Source organism: Panthera leo, chromosome C1, assembly GCF_018350215.1.
Source record: "Panthera leo isolate Ple1 chromosome C1, P.leo_Ple1_pat1.1, whole genome shotgun sequence".
Lineage (NCBI taxonomy): Eukaryota > Metazoa > Chordata > Mammalia > Carnivora > Felidae > Panthera > Panthera leo.
In genome coordinates, this window is record NC_056686.1 from 97,219,872 (window position 1) to 97,241,286 (window position 21,415).

General features: G+C 36.1%; 1 protein-coding gene across 4 annotated transcripts in view; it reads right to left on the reverse strand.

Moving 5' to 3' along the window:
- TRIM33 (tripartite motif containing 33) overlaps positions 1–21,415 on the reverse strand; it is a 131,017-nt gene that overhangs the window by 33,332 nt on the left and 76,270 nt on the right. For all 4 annotated transcript variants that reach the window (XR_006206611.1, XM_042953527.1, XM_042953526.1 and 1 more), the window contains exons 5-6: positions 3,558–3,674; positions 820–934 (exon numbers count right to left, since the gene is read on the reverse strand). Coding sequence is in view for 3 of the 4 variants with exons in the window: in XM_042953527.1 (XP_042809461.1) it covers positions 820–934; positions 3,558–3,674 (232 nt within the window). In the remaining variant the exon portion in view is untranslated. The remainder of the gene's footprint in view (positions 1–819; positions 935–3,557; positions 3,675–21,415) is intronic.

Below are 21,415 nucleotides of genomic sequence, written 5' to 3' on the forward strand. Positions count from 1 at the left end.
CAAAAGACAGAAATGCAGAAATAATACTGCCAACATAATTTCTTTCATTTGTATGTAACTATGTGTCTAGTATTTCTACAGTGATCTATGAGGGAACGGAACAGAAAATAATCTGTGGAAATGTTGAGGTTACAAGTAATAGAAATTTAAAAAATCAAATACATAGCTTAAATTGCTACTGATGATGCAGAAAACACAACCCCCTATCACCTGAACCTACTAAAGAGTACCAAATTTTGAGAAACAATGAACTGTGGTCAGTAGAGACAACTCTGTTTAAAACTTAATTTGGATTTCAAACTGACGGGATTCTTATCTGGAAATTTATATCTGCATATTAATCTTAAAAAATGCAAAAAGTTTAAAGTTTATAAATTTCAAAATGAGCAGCATTTTTAGCAAAACTATGGAATATTTTTAAAATAAAGTAAAACACAAATGACTCAAGCAGACCCCAGTATACATTCACGTGTAAAAGTTAAATTGAGGCCCTATATTCAGGGATGGGGGTGGGGGAGTGGGGAGTAGTAGGTTGGCTTTGTCTTTGTTTATATCACATTTTAGTAATAATTCTTTAATTCTTAAGAGGACAACACTATCTCCTCATTTATACAGCTAAAATCAGTATTACTGAATTGGGCTGCAAATTAACTAACTCAGTAAAGCTCTATTTTCCAATAGAAAATGAAATGAAAAATGTTTTTAATTTGTCTTTATTTCCATACCCCCCAACCAATCTAAAAGACCTTTCAATAAACATTAAAAACAGCTAAAGAGCAAGAGAAGCAGTTGTTGTTTTATTTTGGTTTTGAACCATACCTCTAGCTGCTGTAAGAGAGATTTTCCTTTCTTATTAATTTCATTGATAAGGGTGAAAATGGCCACTTTAATTTCCTGTTCTACTCGTTTGTTAGTCTCATTTACTTCTTTTATCCTGAATAAGAGAAATGCATCATTAGGTTATCAACTTATCCTATGTCTCTGAATCATCAACTGTTACAGAAATTCATCCAACTGGGCACTTAAGCAAGTAATTAAAATGAAACCCTTGTCAAAATGTACAACTTATGTTTCGGTAGACCTGAGCACTCAGTTTGGTCTAAACAAGTTATTTATACAGACAAAGAATGGATTAAATATTTAGTAATTTTAAATTAAATTCATAAAGGTAGTTTATTAATCTAGATGGCAATCTCCTTTAGCTCCTGTGACATGAATGTGATATATAAACATCTGACATCAACAACTGCTATTTAGTGTCAAATCTGGCACACTGGATCTACTTAATGCTTTTCAAAAACAATGTGCAAAAGAACAATGTTGCGAACAGTAATTATCTGTTGAAACAGTAAGAATTAAGCTTAGAAGCATTTATTTTCACTTACAACTTAACCACTTAAAATGTGCCCCCTCCTTCCACAGGTTCTTCTCAAAATAATTTTCCTACTGCATAGAATTAAGGGCATAAAACATTTTCAATCCAGTTTTAAAAGAGTTCGATGTTTTAGAATAGGAAGGTTTCAGCTGCAAAAATGAAATTGCTGATACCTATTTCATGGGTGGGGGAGAATCCTACCGATATAAATGTATAAAATGTTAAACAACCAAAGAACGTAGCCTTCAACTTTTATACATTCTAACTTCTTTACAAACTATTACCCACACTTCCAACCTCTAAATTGTCTTTTCAAATTTGAGTAATAATAATATAATTTTCCCTCCTTTGTCTATACCTCAGTGCTTGTTGGGGCACTTATTTGAAAATTTTATTCAATTTTGTCCTTATTAATGTGATTGGAAAATGTCTTTTTAAAAATAAGACTGCTGATTACTAATGATAATGTAGGATTCTAACTTAAAATGACTCTGCCAAATAGTGAAATTATTAAGCTTGCTAAAAGTAGTGAACAGTTAGCCACTGTCAGACTCCCTTTGGTTTAAGCATGTCTACTACATGTTCAATTGTGAAGAAAGAAATCAATGTACATTAGAAAATGGAGATATAGGTCATTATGTGTCTAAAGGGAAAGAAACATTGGAGATTTCAATACTTTAAAAAAAATCTTTCTGGAGATGAAATCATGAATTTCTCCAACCCTCTGCAATTTTGTAACACATAAACTTCTTGTTCTACTTCTCTATATATAGATTCAGGAACATATATACAAAATATGTACAAAACATATATACAAAAATATGGGACTGCCATACGAATCAAGTATCTTTTCTTTGAAAAGGACATCCATCTGTAATTTATAAGACAGCTAGCTATCCTCTCCAATATCACCCACAACATATCAGCAGTATTACTAAAACATCCTGATATTTTCATAAGAATTAACCATCCATAATTAGTGCATGTAAAGTATACACAGTTAACCCTGAGCAAAGTGGAGGTTAGGAGCACCTATCCCCAGATAGTCAAAAATCCATGTATAACTTCTGACACCCCAAAAGCTTAGCTAATAACCTACTGTTGACCAGAAGCCTTACCAATAACATAAACAGCTGATCAACACATATTGTGTATGCTACACGCATTATACACTGTATCCTTACAATAAATAAAGCCAGCTAGAGAAAGGAAAAATGTTATATTTATTGGGGGGAAAATCTGCATATAAATAGACCCACACAGTTCAAACCCATGTTGTTCAAGAGTCAACTGCATTGTTACATATTACCTACAACCTTGGAGTACACTTTATTTTCTTTTGGTATCACTTCTTAAGATGAAAGTTCTGCCACCTTATAGTCTAATGTATAATGCGCTATTCATTCATCCATTTAATATTTTTAAGTATTGCCATTTTAAATAAAGTAATTAATTTTAATATTCTAGAAATACCAAAAGTCTCAATATTCGTGAAACTGAAAAATACTTACTAATCCTATTCATACCTCCAAGAATATACAGATTTTAATTATGCCAGCTCCAAGTGTTCATCTTTCTACCCCAAGAATCCTCATCTTGTTAATGTACTCACTTATGGAACTTATTCCACCTTGCCTTATCAATAAATTTAGTTTTTTGAGAAATTAACCTGAATAGAATTTTTAAATGCTGATGGGATTACTGATAAAAATAATAGCAATGGTCAAAATTTGAGAGTTTACTATGTGCCATAAAGTGTGCTATTACATACGAGTTATAATAATAATTCTGCGAGAAGTAGTGTCTTTAAAAATGCTTCTTTTACAGGAGACATTCTTCATACTCTCTCCTCTATACTATGTCAACCACACAGTTAAAAGTTTTATAATTCAACTCTACATAGTAACTGCTTTTTCCATCGTTAACTAATAAGGCTTTACAAAGAATAGAGTTTTACTGATTAGAAAAGAGTTAAAGATGTATTTTAAGAGTATTCAAAATTTTGGTGAATTAAATCTTAATTAACACATATCATAATCCAAACTCAAACTTCTATATATATTTACCCTTCTAAAAATGTTTTCTATATATGCTTAATACAGAAGGGAAACAAATTTAAACTGGATCTAGTGTGTATAATAATTTTTAAAGTGAAATTATGGTTTTAAGGCAACACACTTACCTGTTCTGCACCTGAGTAGCTGCGAAATGAACATAATTCTTCTTCTCAAGAAGCTTAGCCAGTAGATTCTCAATTGCACCTTTCTGGTTTTGAAAAGCTTCTTCAAGAAACTGATACCTTAAAACAAAAACAAAACCACATTTAAAGCAGAATATTTACTATTGAAATTCTTAAAATGAAGAATTGCTACATGATTCAATCTTGAGACCATAACTTAAATTATCTGCATTCTATGCTGGCCTCACACACCCTACCATGAGCAACTTTTAATTACCAATCCCTTTCCTTCTGACCCACGCCTAAGAAGCTATTTATTGTAAGACCAGAAAAATTTACTTAAAAACTGTTCAAGTGCTCTTACATTAGAATTTTGATTCAGAATTACATTTTTTTTTTCAAATTCAATTACTGGAGAAGCTTGTATACATTTTATATCATAAAATCTGTAACATTACAGAAAATACTTTCAAAGGTGGGGAAACTACCCATAGTTTTAACATCATAAAACCACTACTAACTACCATGGTTATATTCCTTAGTCTTTTTATTATGCATTTTATTTTTTTTTATTTTTAATTTTTTAATATTTATTTTTGAGAGAGAAAGGGAGAGAGAGGGAGAGAGAGAGAGAGACAGACACTGAGTGTAAGCAAGGGAGGAGCAGAGATAGAGGGAGACACAGAATCTAAAGTGGGCTACCTTCGGCTCAGGTCATGCTCTCATTGCTCATGAGTTCGAGTCCTGTGGCAGGCTCTGTGCTGACAGCTCAGAGCCTAGAGCCTGCTTCAGATTCTGTGTCGCTCTCTAACTCTGCTTCACCCCCATTTCATGCTCTATATATATCTCTCTCAAAAATAAGTAAAACATTAAAAAATCTTATAAATAAAAAATAAAATACAAGTGTAATCATAATGTATACACAATTTTATATCTAATTTTTATCGTCTTTACATTCATTACTTGAAATAATTTTTCAGCTCCCCATACTATATTAGTCAAAATTTTCCAAAAGAGTTGTATCAATTAAAAATCACCAACACCAGTTTTATAACTTTGTTAACATGAGTGGTGTATGTTAGTATTTCCTAATATTATTACAGTGAAAATTTGGACTCCATAGTAAAGACTACAGTTCTTTGATTACTAGGAAGATAGAATGGTTTTCTTTGCTGGTTTTATTTCCTTTGTGTAAATTGCTCATTGAGTCAACAAATATTTTTGGGATTCTTCTGTATGCTAGGGATACATGAGTAAAAAAAAAAAAATAAATCCATTATTCTTCATATTCTTGTAATAAATAGGCACACATATGAAATGACACCATACGGTGATAAGAGCTATAATGGAAATATATATAGACTGAAAGAAGAACATACTGCTTAAGTCAGCCTTGATACCAAGGAAAGCTTCACAGGGAAGTCAAAATAATATCCTATGCTAAATGCAGAGGCATATTTGGGGAACTACAAAGACTTCAATTTAGCCAATGAAAGCCATGCAAAGGTCAGAATAGGAGATAATAATAAAATCCAGAATCAGACTGTGAAGGGCTGGGTATACCATGCTAATATTTGGATTTTATCTTCTCAGTAATGGGAAACCCTTGAAAAATTCTAACCAAGATGTAATAATCAGATTTATGTTCTAGGAAATTCATCAGACATAGAAAAGTAAATCTGAAAAGGGAAAACAGGATGATCAGCTAGAACTCTTTGACAATAATTCAGATAAGGTATCAAAACATAATACTAGCTAGCATAGTTGCACAAACAAGCTTAGACAATGGAGATACCAGCATCTACGATGATTTGGGAGTTTACATGGCTCTAGTTAAAGTAAGGTCCATAGGATTACCTAAAATTAAATGCCTACCTAAGGCACATGCAAAATGCCACTGGAAATGAGTTCAACATACTGACAAAGTTACAACTGTCTATGTAGCTACTAAAATCACTAAAGTAAAGGCAGGAACTGGTATTAACAGGAAGACTATGAGCATCTAGATGTTTGTGTCTTCAGTGAAGATCTCAATCAAGGGAGAAAAGGCCATGGAAGTTGTGACCACTAAGGAAAGTTTGGTAAGATGAAGGAAAGTTTCCCAGTGCTAGGTTCAAGAGGAAAAGGAAAAATTGAGGGCAGCAGAAAGCAAAATGTAGAGCAATATAAGGACTGGTGTTACAGAGCAAGTGAGGTTTTTATTTTCTGCAATGATTCGAAGAATTTTTTATTGTAGTAAAATACATATAACAAAATTGACCACTTTATGATTTTTAAGAATTTCTTTAAAGCAAAAATAACCCCACCCATGTATAATGTAAAGTCTAGCACTTGTATACCTTGTATTATACCTTTGAAGGTATTAAGTAGCACAAAAGGACAAGGGTATTTTAATTTTAAAATAAAACTATCTACTATAAGACAGGTAACCTAAAGATTGCTGTTTCATTTCATTATTTCATTGAAGAACATTTGATTTATTCCATAATAATTTCTCCATATCCAAAATAAAATTTTACTTTGTTAATCTGTACAAATGAAGTGGGAATATGAGATTACCATGCTAACCTTTTTAACTCCGTGAGCTTTAGATTGGGAGGAAGAAAGATCTTTGTGACTCTGTCTAATTTGATTTTGAGTTAGATTATGTCATAAATAGAAAGGCGTTTGGTAGAAAGGTCAACTGGTATCATAATTCACAAAATTTTAATTTGTAAAATTTAACCCTGTACAAATGTATTTCTCTTTTCACCTAAAAATAAATGTTTTAGAATCTTGCTTCTAGAAATATCTTCTTGGGGCACCTGGGTGGTTCAGACGGTTAAGTGTTCAACTCTTAATTTCGGCTCAGGTCATGATCTCACAGTTCATGTGATCAAGCCCTGTGTCAGGCTCCACACTGACAGTCCAGAGCCTGTTTGGGAATAGCTCTCTCCCTGTCTCTTTGCCCCTCCCCTGCTCACATTCTCTCTCTCAAAATAAATAAATGTTAACAAAAAAAAAAAAAAAGGCACAGAAGTATCTTGTTGATTCATGTGAGCAAGTAGTAAGCAAACACACTATGATATACCTACATTTAAGTATGTGTCCTTTCCTCCACTTATACAGGAGTTAACATCTGAGCTGGATGTTTTAAGGATAATTAAGAGTGCTTGAGATAAACTTTAGGAGGAAGGTAAGCTCTCTCTCGCTGGGGAAAAAAAAATCAGAATGTATAAAACTACACAGTTCTGAAGCTGTCATTTTCAAGACTAAGGAAAAGAAAGCAAAACTAGAAAAGTGGAGAAATGCCAGATGCTAAAAAAAAGACTTGCACATTTTGCTTAAACTGCCTTCAGATAATAAATAATAGTGAACAATTAAGAGCTTGAATGAATAGTGATAATCAGATTTGTCTCTGTTCACTTGTTTAATTTCAATTATATACTCAGAAGAAAAAAATGGAGCTTGAACAACAAAAAAGCAATATGGAAGTAATTTTGGCTACAAGTTACTTCTGATTCTCTTAGCCAGAGTAACACTGCATTTTCAATCAAAATTATAGAAATGGGGAGGAAAAAAAGAATAACATATAAATAGATTAAGTATAATTCTGATTAACATGTAAATACACGAAAGCCATTTCTTAGGTGCTAATCTTGCATATGAAGCAGAAGTAGTGATTCTTAACCTGGGCTTCTACTCACAATGAGCTATATTCAGCATTTCAAAATGTGTAGGTAAAAATTACAGGTGCCCATGATTTAGTTAGAACAGGCTAGGTAAGACTTTCAGTGGTTTTGGTTAGAATTATAGAAACTGAGTATACTAAATATACCACTGGTTATCTACTTTTGAACAGAAATCATCATCATGGATTATATGTGTTTTTTCTTGAGAAATAAATTACTGTTTAATGCAGTTTGCTCAGAAATTCTTGAAAACATGGTTCTCATAAGTAAAGACTGGGAGATGAATAAGAACAGTTTTTTTAAAAAAGACTGAGGGGGCTCCTGGGTGGCTCAGTGCGTTGAGAAACCAACTCTTGATTTCGGCTTAGGTCCTGATTCCAAGGTCATGGGACAGGGACCCGCGTCAGGCTCTGCACTGGGTGTGGAGCTTGCTTGGGATTCTCTCTCTCTTCCTGTCTTCCTCCCTCTCCCCCTCTACGTCACTCATGCTCTCGCTCTAAAATAAAAGTAAAAACTATGTTTTATGGCACAAAAACAGACACATAGACCAATGGAATAGAATAGAAACCCCAGATATAGACCCACAAACGTATGGCCAACTCATCTTTGACAAAGCAGGAAAGAACATCCAATGGAAAAAAGACAGTCTCTTTAACAAATGGTGCTGGGAGAACTGGATAGCAACATGCAGAAGGTTGACACTAGACCACTTTCTCACACCATTCACAAAAATAAACTCAAAATGGATAAAGGACCTGAATGTGAGACAGGAAACCATCAAAACCTTAGAGGAGAAAGCAGGAAAAGACCTCTCTGACCTCAACCGTAGCAATCTCTTACTCGACACATCCCCAAAGGCAAGGGAATTAAAAGCAAAAGTGAATTACTGGGACCTTATGAAGATAAAAAGCTTCTGCACAGCAAAGGAAACAACCAACAAAACTAAAAGGCAACCAACGGAATGGGAAAAGATATTTGCAAATGACATATCGGACAAAGGGCTAGTATCCAAAATCTATAAAGAGCTCACCAAACTCCACACCCAAAAAACAAATAACCCAATGAAGAAATGGGCAGAAAACATGAATAGACACTTCTCTAAAGAAGACATCCAGATGGCCGACAGGCACATGAAAAGATGCTCAACGTCGCTCCTTATCAGGGAAATACAAATCAAAACCACACTCAGATATCACCTCACGCCAGTCAGAGTGGCCAAAATGAACAAATCAGGAGACTATAGATGCTGGAGAGGATGTGGAGAAACGGGAACCCTCTTGCACTGTTGGTGGGAATGCAAATTGGTGCAGCCACTCTGGAAAGCAGTGTGGAGGTTCCTCAGAAAATTAAAAATAGACCTACCCTATGACCCAGCAATAGCACTGCTAGGAATTTATCCAAGGGATACAGGAGTACTGATGCGTAGGGGCACTTGTACCCCAATGTTTATAGCAGCACTCTCAACAATAGCCAAATTATGGAAAGAGCCTAAATGTCCATCAACTGATGAATGGATAAAGAAATTGTGGTTTATATACACAATGGAATACTACGTGGCAATGAGAAAGAATGAAATATGGCCTTTTGTAGCAATGTGGATGGAACTGGAGAGTGTGATGCTAAGTGAAATAAGCCATACAGAGAAAGACAGATACCATATGGTTTCACTCTTATGTGGATCCTGAGAAACTTAACAGAAACCCATGGGGGAGGGGAAGGAAAAAAAAAAAAAAAAAGAGGTTAGAGTGGGAGAGAGCCAAAGCATAAGAGACTGTTAAAAACTGAGAACAAACTGAGGGTTGATGGGGGGTGGGAGGGAGGGGAGGGTGGGTGATGGGTATTGAGGAGGGCACCTTTTGGGATGAGCACTGGGTGTTGTATGGAAACCAATTTGACAATAAATTTCATATATCAAAAAAAAAAAATTTTAATAAACAGTTAAAAAAACAACAAAAAAAACCTATGTTTTAAAAAAGGTAAAAAGACTGAAAATCAATTATCTACTAACTTCAAACCGTAACTTTTTTGAAAATGTTTATTTATTTGAGAAATAGAGTGCAAGCAGGGAAGGGGCAAAGAGAGAGAGAGACAGAGACAGAGAGAAGGAAGGAGAGAGAGAATGCTAAGCAGGCTCCACTCTCAGCACGGAGACTGACTCAGAGCTCAATCCCACAACACTGGTATTATGACCTGAGCTGAAATCAAGAGTCAGACACTTAACCAACTAAGCCACCCAGACACCCCCAAACTATAACTTTTGAATGCACATTTAGTCTTACTAGGTCCTGAGCTGTACAGGGATGCTACTCACCAAGTAATCACAGTATTATTTAATAACTGTCAGCATGTAACAATTGATAAGATTTTACTCTGGCACTTCTAGAAAAATGTATCATCTTAGTTTATAACCAAACTAGTATCTAGGGAAACATTTTTTAAACCTGCCACATAGTAATTCTGACTCAGTTTCTTTTGTAATTCAGTACTCCATTTTAAAAATAACATAAAATTTTAAACATATATTAGCAGTTCAATTCCACTGAACCTACCATCCATTTTCAAAAGTATCTATTTAGGGGCACCTGGGTAGCCTCAGTCAGGTAGGCGTGCAACTTCAGCTCAGGTCATGATCTCACAGTTCATGAGTTCCACCCCCATATTGGGCTCTGAGCCCATTTCGGAAATCCTCTGTTCCCCTCTCTCTCTGCCCCTTCCCCACTTGGGCTCTCTCTCTCTCTCTCAAAAATAAACAAACATTAAAAAAAATATTTTTAAAAGTGGGGTGCCTGGGTGGCTCAGTTGGGTAAGCGTCTCTCAGTTTCGGATCAGGTCATGATCTTGTGGTTTCATGGGTTCGAGCCCCGCATCAGGCTCTGCGCTGACAGTGTGAAGCCTGCTTGGGATTCTCTCTCCACCCCCCACCGCCCATCCCCCACTCACGCTGTCTCTCTAAATAAATAAATAAATAAGTATTTTTGGAGTATCTATTTATAGATAATTTTGTTGATACCCCCCACCACTCTATCTTCAAAATTACTTTGAAATAAGTCCCAGATATCATATTATCTAAGCACTTATCAATGTATAGATAGCAATAGCTCTTTTGAGAACTTACTTATGTTTTCAGGTGTCTTGTGCTAAGTATCCTACATGGATTCTCTCATTTAATCTTTAGAAAATTTAATGATGTATGTTCCATCTTCACAGTAACAGATGAATAATTTGGATAACCCTCTGTGTGTTGGTTCTTCTTTAAACAAATTTATAATTAATATTTAGTTTACAGGACTATTTCAAGAATTAAATTGGTCAAAATACACAAAGCTCTTAATAAGCATAGTGCTTTGCTTACTGAAGCACCGTAAGGGCTTAAAATTAGTTGTCACTGCTATTTTTACCAGTAATTTTAAATGATTTGCATTGTAACAATGTAAAACCTCAATCCTTCAACAACAAAAAGTCTACTATGCACATAAAGACCTCATTTTTTTTTTATTAAAAAAATTTTTTTAACATTTATTATTGAAAGACAGAGAGAGTCAGTGTGTGAGCAGGGGAGGGGCAGAGAGAGGGAGGCACAGAATCCGAAGCAGGGTCCAGGCTCTGAGCCGTCAGCACAGAGCCTGACGCGGGGCTCGAACCCACAAACCGCGAGATCATGACCTGAGCTGAAGTCGGACACTTAACCGACTGAGCCACCCAGGCGCCCCAAGACTTCATGTTTTTAAGAAAATTTTAAAATGAGACTATATTCCTTACTTAAGGCTCTATATGAAGGGGAAATGATAATAAGCCCTAAGAGTTCAGGAAGAATTGCAGAGAGTAGGAACTCTGAGCAACTATGGGAACCTAAAAGGGTAGAAATTTCAAGAAAGCTTGGTGAAGACATTAGGATTCTCACATAAAGAGAACAGGGAATAAAAGCCAACTTTAATTAAATCTCAAAGGGCACACAGTGACATCAGCTGATACTGCAGTTACAGAAGACAACAGGCTATTACTTTCTAATGCTGTCTTCAAATTCATGGATCTTTTCTTCTACAATGTCTAATCTACTGTTAATCCAATCCAAAATCAAACAGAGAAAAAAATGAGGGTGGGAGGAACAGAAGAATAGTGAGTTTGGGGACACCTGTGATAACTCTAATATATGTATAACTGGCATCCCCAAATGGGGAGACGAAGGAGGAAAAAAATATTGGAAGAAATTCTAATAATGGTGTAAACTTTTCCAAATTTGATAAAAGAAAAAAAAAAACAGCCTTACAGATCTAAGAACTTCAACATCCGCCAAGCACAAGAAACATTAAGAAAATTACTCTTGAGGTATATTGTTTCCAAATTGCTTAAAGCCAGTAATAATCTTAAAAGTGGTTGGAAAGGGAAAAAAAGATACATTATATACAGATGAATAAAAACAGAACAGACTTCTCAATGGAACCAGTGCAAGTCACAGAGTGGAGCAGTATCTTCAAATTACTGAAAGAAAACTGTCAGCAAAGGACTTAGTTATCTAGCAAAATTACCTTTCAACACAAAGGTGAAACTTTTGGGGATGAAAAATACACTGACTATTTTGACTGTGATGATGCTTTCCCATGTGCATAGCTACACCACATAAAAGAACTATCACCTCAGTGTAAAGATGTAAAAAGAGTAAACACTTCTAAGGGACTAAACAAAAGTTACAATAATGCTGTGGAAGACAGGAAGGAAAAACCCTTAGAAATAGAAGCCACAAAGCACCACATACGTTGATTTTTAGACAAAGTACACATCGTCTGGTAGTCCAAAACAATGTTCTGGAAATTTTTTTTTTTAATGTTTTTTTTTTTTTTTCAATTTTTTTTTTTTAACGTTTATTTACTTTTGAGACAGAGAGAGACAGAGCATGAATAGGGGAGGGTCAGAGAGAGAGGGAGACACAGAATCCGAAACAGGCTCCAGGCTCTGAGCTGTCAGCACAGAGCCCGACGCGGGGCTCGAACTCACAGACCGCGAGATCATGACCTGAGCCGAAGTCGGACGCTTAGCCGACTGAGCCACCCAGGCGCCCCATTGTTCTGGAAATTTAATGGCCCCAACTGGTAGTGCTTCTAGGCACTAGCAAAAGGAAATTCAATCCTTTAATGAGAAAACCATCATAATTCTAGACAAAGAATCTGCACAAATAATTTTTCAAGTAAATGAAAAGTTCTTACTTTACAAAAGCCATATATATAAGGAAATGAGTAAAAATCAACAGAAAAACAAAGAGGAAGAAAAGACCCACTAACAGAAGCAAAATATCTATGTTTACTAAATTTAAAGAATGAAACAGCTAGCAAATGGTCGGGCAACTATTTAAAAAGATGAGGAAAGAATACAAAGGTGCTGTATACTTTTTTTGATAACACATCTCAACATAAGGTTTTAAGAGGGGGTGGTGTTTGGCTGGCAGATTTTAACATTTTTAAATGTAATGGTATGATTTAATGGAAGTTTAGCATGGCTAAAAAGAATATTCATGAACTGAGATTGTTCAGAAGAAAATGCCTATCTTGCATTTTGAAACTAAACATAAGTTAAGAGACACGAAGAATGATATAAGGTCTAATATACATCTAACTGGAGTTTCAGAAGGAAGGACAAGAACAGATGTAATATTTGGAGAGATTACTGATGAAAGACATAATCCAAAGACTGAGAAAACCAAACTAAAAGCAGTAGTTTTAAAGAGCAGTCAGAAAACAAAAACTGGTTACCTTCAAAGAAAAACAAAGTTTACTGACCTCTTAAGAACAAAAAGGCAATGTGCTTGTACAACTGACGTGCTAACAACAAAAATTAACTGACAACCTATACATAAAATGCTATACACAGCAAAAAAAACTTCCAAAAGTGAGAGCGGAGTAAAGATACTTTTAGACAAACTGAAACCCTAGACTCTTACTAAAGAAGATTCTAAAAATAATAAACTTCAGGAAAAGAAAACGAATCAACATGAAAGGTCTTAGAACCAAGAAGGAAAAAAATAACAGACATGTGCCAAAGAAGTGGGGTATCTCTAAAACACTATATACAATTAAGAATATTTGGCAACAGAGGGGCACCTGGCTGGTTCTGTCCATAGAACATGTGACTCTTCACCTTGGGATTGTGAGTTCAAGCCCACAATGGATGCACAGATTACGTAAAAATATTTTTTAAAAGAAATAAAAATAAAACAATGGATAAACTATAGCCAAGAAGCTCCTAAACTTTCTGAATCTTGATGCCATTTAGTGTGTCAGCAAGTTTTTTTCACAGAACTAAAAAAAATACCTAGTGGTTCCAGGGTGCCTCGATGGCAGGTAAGCAACTGACTCTTGGTTTCAGCTCCTATCATGATCTCACAACTTGTGAGTTCAAGCCCCGCATGAGGCTCTGCACTGACAGCACAGAGCCTGCTTTGTATTCTCTGTCTCTTTCTCTGCCCCTCCCCCATTTATGCTCTCTCAAAAATAAACAAACATTTTAAAAAGAAAGAAGGGGCACCTGGGTGGCTGAGTCACTTAAGCATCCAACTTCTACTCAGGGAATGATCTCATGGGTTCGTGGGTTCAAGCCCCGCATCAGGCTCTGTGCTGACAGCTCAGAGCCTGGAACCTGCTTTGGATTCTGACTCCCTCTCTCTGCCCTTCCACCTCTCATGCTCTCTCTCTCAACTGTAAGTAAGCATTAAAAAAATTCTTTTAAAGAAATAAAAGTTTCATTTATCAAGTAGGTAGATATAAAAATACACCAAAAATCCAGATTTGTAAAGATATTTTAGTCACTGCTTACACTGTACTTTTAAGTACTTCTCTGTATATATGATATCATGTTGTGACTTTAAAACTTTTTAAAAGTATGCAGTCGTTAGTGATATGCACTGAATTCTTCTATTTGCCAGAAAGCATTCAAAGGGTAGGGATACCACAGTAAACAAGATAACATATGGTATTCTTCTTCCTTTCCTTACATCCTGAGAAAGGAGAAAACAAAAATTTAAATAGAGTTGTGACAGAGATGACATGAGTGAAAAGGGTTCTTGAAGAGTCTATACTGAGATCTCAAAGATAGCAACCAAGGGCACCTGGGTGACTCAATTGGTTGAGCATCCGACTCTTGACTTTAGCTCAGGTCACGATCCCAGGGTGGTTGGATCAAGCCCCACATCAGGCTCCTCACTGAATGCGAAGCCTGCTTAAAATTCTCTCTCTCTCCCCCTATGCCCCTCTCCCCAGTTCTCTCTCTCTCAAATTAAAATTTAATTAATTAAAAATAAATAAAATAAATTTTTAAAAGATAGGAACCAGCCATGCAGAAATCATAGATAGAACCATCAATGATCAGAATCATGTCTGCACCACTGCAAAGGAAAATGACCAAGCAATGGAGTTTTTACTTTTGTAATGATTTACCAATTAACATTTTTACCAACACACATCTTTGTGTGGGTAACTAATTACTTTGCTAAATGGGTAACTAATTACTCTGAATAGGTTTATTTCTCAAATCTTCTCTCCTGATATTCCTCTCATTTAAGCTAACTCTTAGCCATACTCAATTCTTCTTTTCTAGTCATAAACAATCATTCTGCTGGGTAAGTGAATCTGAGGCCTAGGTGTTTGATAGGCACACAAACTATAATACTAAAAGTACCCTTTTTACCCTGCACATGCAAAGAGAGACAGAGAGAGACAGAGAGACAGAGAGACAGAGAGAGAGAGAGAGAGAGAGAGAGAAACACACACACGTGCATGCAAGGGTGGGACAGAGATAGGGAGAGAGAGAATCCCATGCAGGCTCAACCTCATGAACTGTGAGCTCATGACCTGAGCCAAAATCAGATGCTTAGCCAATCGAGCCACCCAGACGCTCCTAAAATTAACCTTTTTTCTGCAAAACCAAAAAGGAATGAATTTTATTTTGGAGTTAACTGCTAAAGTGAACTACTACTGAGCCATATTTTCAATCTCAAGTCTCACATAGACTGTAAGACTCCAAGATAGCAAAGACCATCTCAGTATTTTTTATTACTATACACAGTCATCACCTAGCATGATACCTGGTATATGGTGAAGATTCAAATATTTACTACACAAAAGAGCTGAATGGATACGGAATGAAGTTCAATAAACAAGCTGCTTTTGTCCAACAATATACTACATGAAAACAATATATCTGGATAGGAAATCTTGATTTATCATCACGGCTCTGAATCTAGCTCCCTGAGAAAATTGATGATATATATGAATTTAGGTGTCATTTTTACCATCAATTTGGATGTTATCTGAAATCTTTTTGAACTTTGCAAAAATTTACAGAAAAACTTAAAACTGAGTTTGGCAAAGGTTCTTTAAAGTAGAGGTTATTGACCTTCACAGAATAACAAAAATCACCCGGTGTGATTTGCCAGTATTTTTAAAATACTATAAAAATTTTTTATACCCAAAATATAACTTAAGATTCTTATTTAACCAGTGTGCAGTAGGACTATGGCATCAGTATTTTTTTAAAGCTCTCCAGGTAGGTCTACATCAAGGACTGAAAGATATCTGCTCTAAAGCTGATTCATCCATCTTATCTACCCACCCATTTATCTATTTTTCAATATAAAAGCCTAATTACAAGAAAAGTTCTTTCTTAGGAAAATCTTTTAGAAAAATTTCACTTATATAGTTCTATTCAAGTGACTTCTATTATAAACTATCCTGTTCTTTAACAAAAATGCCTCATATTTTCAACACACTCACTTAAACCATAATGATCCTAAAAAACAATCTACAAATACCCAACTATACACAAAACTTCAATTGAGGATAAAAAATATTAAGGTGGAACATACATGACATCCACTCTCAGCCATGACAGAATAACTGATACCAGACTGGCCTCCACCAGGGCCTATAAACTATAATGGTAGAAAAGTAATATGTGAAACTATAACTATAGTTATATCTATCTATCTATCTATCTATAAATATATATATATAGATAGATAGATAGATAGAAATATATAAGAAAAAATAAGAAAGAAATATGTGTGGCAACTATATTCAGTCACAGGACTACAGGCAATCCTTTAGAGAGCCCCACCACCATCCTGTACATTGAAAACTTCAGGATAACTGGCACAGAGAACTGGAGACCAAACAGAGCCCAGAAGTCTGAGCTGAGGAGGCAAGAGGCAGAAGTCAGAATTTGGGACTACTGAGCAGCTGGAATTCGTGAACAGGACACTGGAATGGAGGAAGCCATACAGGGTGAGGTTGGGGAGCGGGGGGGGGAGACACAAAATAAATGAATTCCTCACAAGTCCCTGGTCAATATCTGGGCTGTACATGCACAACATGAGATTATGCAAGGCTTAACAGGAGACCTTACTAGCTCCCAGTAAAAGCAAGCTCCTGGCAACCCAATTTTGTTCACTCTCCATATGCTAAGCCATTTATTTATTTTTTATGTTTATTTATTTTGAGAGACAGAGTGAAAAAAGGGGGGAGGGGGAATCGGTAGGGGAGGGGCAAAAAGAGGGAATCCCAAGCAGGCTCTGCATTGTCAGCGCAGAGCCCTTCGTGAGATCATGACCCAAGCCAAAATCAAGAGTCAGATGCTTAACAGCTGAGCTACCCAGGCGCCCCTAAGCCATTTAGCTTCATCCTGATCACAGGGCTTTTCCCAACCTGCATCTGACCCTTCACTTCTTTTCCTGTCTCCAGGCCAAAATCTTGTTCTCTCATTTTTCTGCAATGACTTCCTTCACCTCCCCTAGTTAGGTCCTGGGTTATCTTCTCTGTAATTAACCTACACCTCCCACTTCCCTCACCCTGGGACTAATGCTCTTTCCATCACACTGGAAGTGATGCACTGTAGTTGGTGATGTACCGGGGTGGGACTAGGGTTTGACAAAGGAGACCCAGAGTGCAGAACATAAGGGGGCTCTGACTTTCAGATGGAGCAAGTGCCAGTGTAGGGTGAGCCATGAAAAGGAGCCCCTCCTTATGCATTGGCTCTAAGCACCTTCCTTGCTTCACCCCAGTCCAAGCGCTGGTGATTAAGAGAGCAGTTGCTAAGAAACTGACTGTGGAACAGAGAAACTAGAGCCAAGCAGTTCCAAGAGACAGAATTCCACCTAAGCTAGTTGGGGAAAAGACTCTGTCTACCTCCCCAGGCAATCTACCTGAGAAACCAGAAAGGCCATATCTTAAAAGAAAAAACTGCGTTTGGAATAAATTCTATCCTAGGCCTATCCTGTCCCGACAAAGCCTAAAACCCTCACAACATCTTCCAAGAAATAGAATTTAGAAGTTGAGTCCAACCAAGTTAGAGAGGCTTGGGAAATACCTTGGGCTTTCCTTAGATCATCCCTTAAAAAACAGAAAACCAAGCTTATACAAGATATCAAGGTGATGAACCAGTAATTTAACTCCCTGATAGAACAATAATCAACAGTCTACAAAGGAAAATAAAAGAATCCAAAGTTTCTATAATGTAACATCCACAACTTCCAAACTTCAATTTAAAAAAAATCACTAGGCATTCAAAGAAACAGTAAAATATAACTCAAAATAAAGAAAAATGTACTCAATAGAAACTGACACCAAAATGGTGTAGATGTTATATTTAGCAAAGACTTTAAGTGGGTTATATTTATTCAAAATTTAGGGGTGCCTGGGTGGTTCAGTCAGTTAAGCGTCCGACTCTTGATTTTGGTTCAGGTCATGATTTTATAGCTCATGAAATCAAGCCCTGCGTTGGGCTCTGCACTGACAGCACGGAGCCTGGTTGGGATTCTCTCTCTCTCGCCCTCTCAAAATAAACAAATAAACTTAAAAAAACAAAACAAAACACAATTTATATGAAAACATCTTTTAGTGAGTGAACTAACAGAAAATCTGAGCGGAGAAAATAAACTATAAAAAGAGAAATGGAAATTCTAGAAAAGTGCAGTAACTGAAACAATTCACTGCATGGGCTTAGCAGCAAACAGAGATGGCTAAAGGACTAGTGAAAATGAATACAAACGAAAAATTATAAGTCTAAAAAAGAACAGATTAAAGGAAAATGATCAAAGCCTCAAGGACCCATGTGAGAAAAACAAATACCCTAACATACGAGAGTTATAGATTGAGAGTTCTAGAAGATTTCAATAATGGGGAGGGGGTGGGGCGGGGGCTTAAGGAAATAATGGCCAACATCCCAAATTTGATGAAAACCATAAACTTATAGACAAAGAATGTCAGTGAACCACATGCAGAATAAACAGAATGAAATATGTATCTTAGAACATAATGGTCAAATGGGGGAAAACCAAACAAAAAGAGAAAATCTTGAAAGTAGCCAGAGATGCACCAGACAACAAGGTGTTCAGGGAAGAACAATATAAATAGTATCATTAAAAACAAAGGAGGCCAGAATACAAATAATGACTGGTTTAGAATCTTTAAAGAAAAAAAAGTGTCAATCCAGAATTCTGTAACTAGTATAAACATCCACCTAAACTGAAGATTTTCTAATGAACATAAGCTGAGAATATTCACTGCAGCAGACCTACAAAACAATAAATATCCTGAAGGATATTCGTCGGGAAAGGGAAAATGATAAAAGATGGTAACTCATATAAACAGGAAGATATAAAGAAAAATAGAAATGGTAATAAATGGAAAAATATAAAATCTATAATTTTATTTTCCCTTCTCATAATTTCCTTAAAAGACAGCTATTTTTTTAAAAAGGTATCGTAAGGTAAGATTTATAAAGTATGTATAATTAAATGATATGGCATTAGTACAAAGGATGAGGGTCTGATAAACTGAATTATCCTTTTGTAAGGTTACTGTATTCGTAAAGTAGGAAATGATGATAAGGAGGCTGTAAGTTAAAGTTGTGTATCATGAGCCCTAGAGCAATCATTAAAAATAATAGAGTTAGAGCTTAAAAAGCTGAAAGTAGGGCGCCTGGGTGGCTCAGTTGGTTAAGCACCTGATTTTGGCTCTAGTCATGATCTCACGGTTTGTGAGTTTGAACCTCATGTCAGGCTCTGTGCTGACAGTGTGGAGCCTGCTTGGGATTCTCTCGCTCGCTCTCTCTCTCTCTCTCTGCCCCTCCCCCACTCACACAAGTGCTCTCTCTCAAAATAAACTTAAAAAAAAAAAAAACCTGAAGGTGGATATAAATTGAAATACCAGAAACAGTTTATTAAGTTGAAACACAGCAGGGGAAAAAAAAAAAAAAACCACACAGAGAAAAGAAAAATGAAAAACAAAACTAAATGGTAAACTTAACCCTATCAATAATTACATTAAATGTCATGGGATTAAACACTCCAAATAAAGGAACAGGGGCCTCTACAGGGCACCTGGCTGGCTCAGTTAGAAACACAAGCAACTCTTGATCTCAGGGTCATGAGTTCGAGCCCCACGATGGGTGCAGAAATTACATACATACATACATACATACTTTTTAAAAAGAGCGAGGGCCTCCAATTAAGATACAGAACAAGTACCCTTCAATTATTTAATTAAAAATTGATTTCTATGAAAATAAAAAGATAGAACTGACATCCTATATTCAGGCAGGCCTATTATACCTTTTTTTTCCTATACCTAAATTAATAAGTATTTGCTGATAGATGAAATGTCTAAATGTGTGTCAGATACTGTTCTAGGGTCTTGGAATGCAATAAATAAAACAAAGACACCTATCCTCAGGAGCTTACATTCTAATGGGAGGTACACAAAAAATAAGTTGTAAATTACAGAACAAGTTTAGAAGGTGATAAGTACAACATAGAAAGAAAGAAAGAAAGAAAGAAAGAAAGAAAGAAAGAAAGAAAGAAAGAAAGAAAGAAAGAAAGAAAACCAAAACAGGATAAGAAGGATTAGGAGTAAAGGGGAAAACTGCAATTTTAAATACATTTATCAGAGTAGATCTCGTTGGCAAAACTACCTTGCAACAGACTTCATGGATGTATGTAAGTGAGCCATGCAAACAAGTGGACCCAGAGCCCCAGACAGAGAAAACAGGCAGGAAGCGGCATCTCTGCCATGTTTTAGAAACAAGAAAGTACAGAGTGAGGGGGGAAACGTAGTAGTGGATGAAATATTAACGTACAGACCACTGTAAGGAATCTGACTTTTACTCTGAAGTGGAGAGCCACTGCAGGTTTTGAGCAGGGAGCGAATCAGACATGAGACTGTTCTAGTAGTTAAGAATAAACTGAAGGAGGGCAGTGTCAGAAGTATGGAGATGACTGAGGAGACTGCTGCAGTAATCCAGGCAAGAAATGATGATGGCTGAGACCAGCCTAGTAGCAATGGAACTAATAGCAATGAGGTAATAAGAAATTATGAGATTCAGGGATGTATTTTGAAGGGGGAGCCAAAAAGATGTTCTGGTAAGTTTGAGTTTGGGTAGGAGAAAATAGCGGAATCAAAGATCGTGCCAAGATTTCTGGCTTATGCAATGGAAAAACTGCAACCGCCACAAACTGAGATAGGGCAAGGCTGCCAGTGAAAAAGAACTGGAGTAAGTGATCAGTTCTATTTTGGATATATTATATTTGAGAAAGCCGACACTCAAGAAGACATGTTACAGTTTATAGAATAGATAAATCTGAAAGTTCAGGAGAGAGTACTGAGCTAGAAATAGAAATATGGACATCGCCAGCATATGGATGGTATTTAAAGCCATAAATCTATAGCTGTAGATAATGAAGTAATGCCTGGCACAACCAACATTAAGAGATGAAGAAAAATGAGCAAATGAAACTGAGAAGCAATCAGTGTGGTAGGAGGAAAACTAAAAGAATGTGGTCTCTTGGTGGCCAAGTAAGTAATATGTATTGAGGGAATGATCAACCATGTCAAATGTTGCTGATCTGTCAAGTATTAACATGATAACCAAGTGGTGACCTCTAGATTTAGTAATTCAATGGTTATTGGCGACCTTGAAAAGAACAATGTTGATAAAATGCTGACAGAGAGAACAGGACAGGAGACATTAGGAGACCATGATGATAAGCAATCCTTTCAAAATATTTTGCTGCAATGAGGAACAGGGATAGCTGCCAGCAGGGAAAATGGGTTAATGAGAAGGTTTTAACATTTTCTTTCATTTTTAAGGATGGAAGAAAAAAAATAGCAGAATATTAAAATACTGGTGGGAAAACTGCTAAAGTAAAAA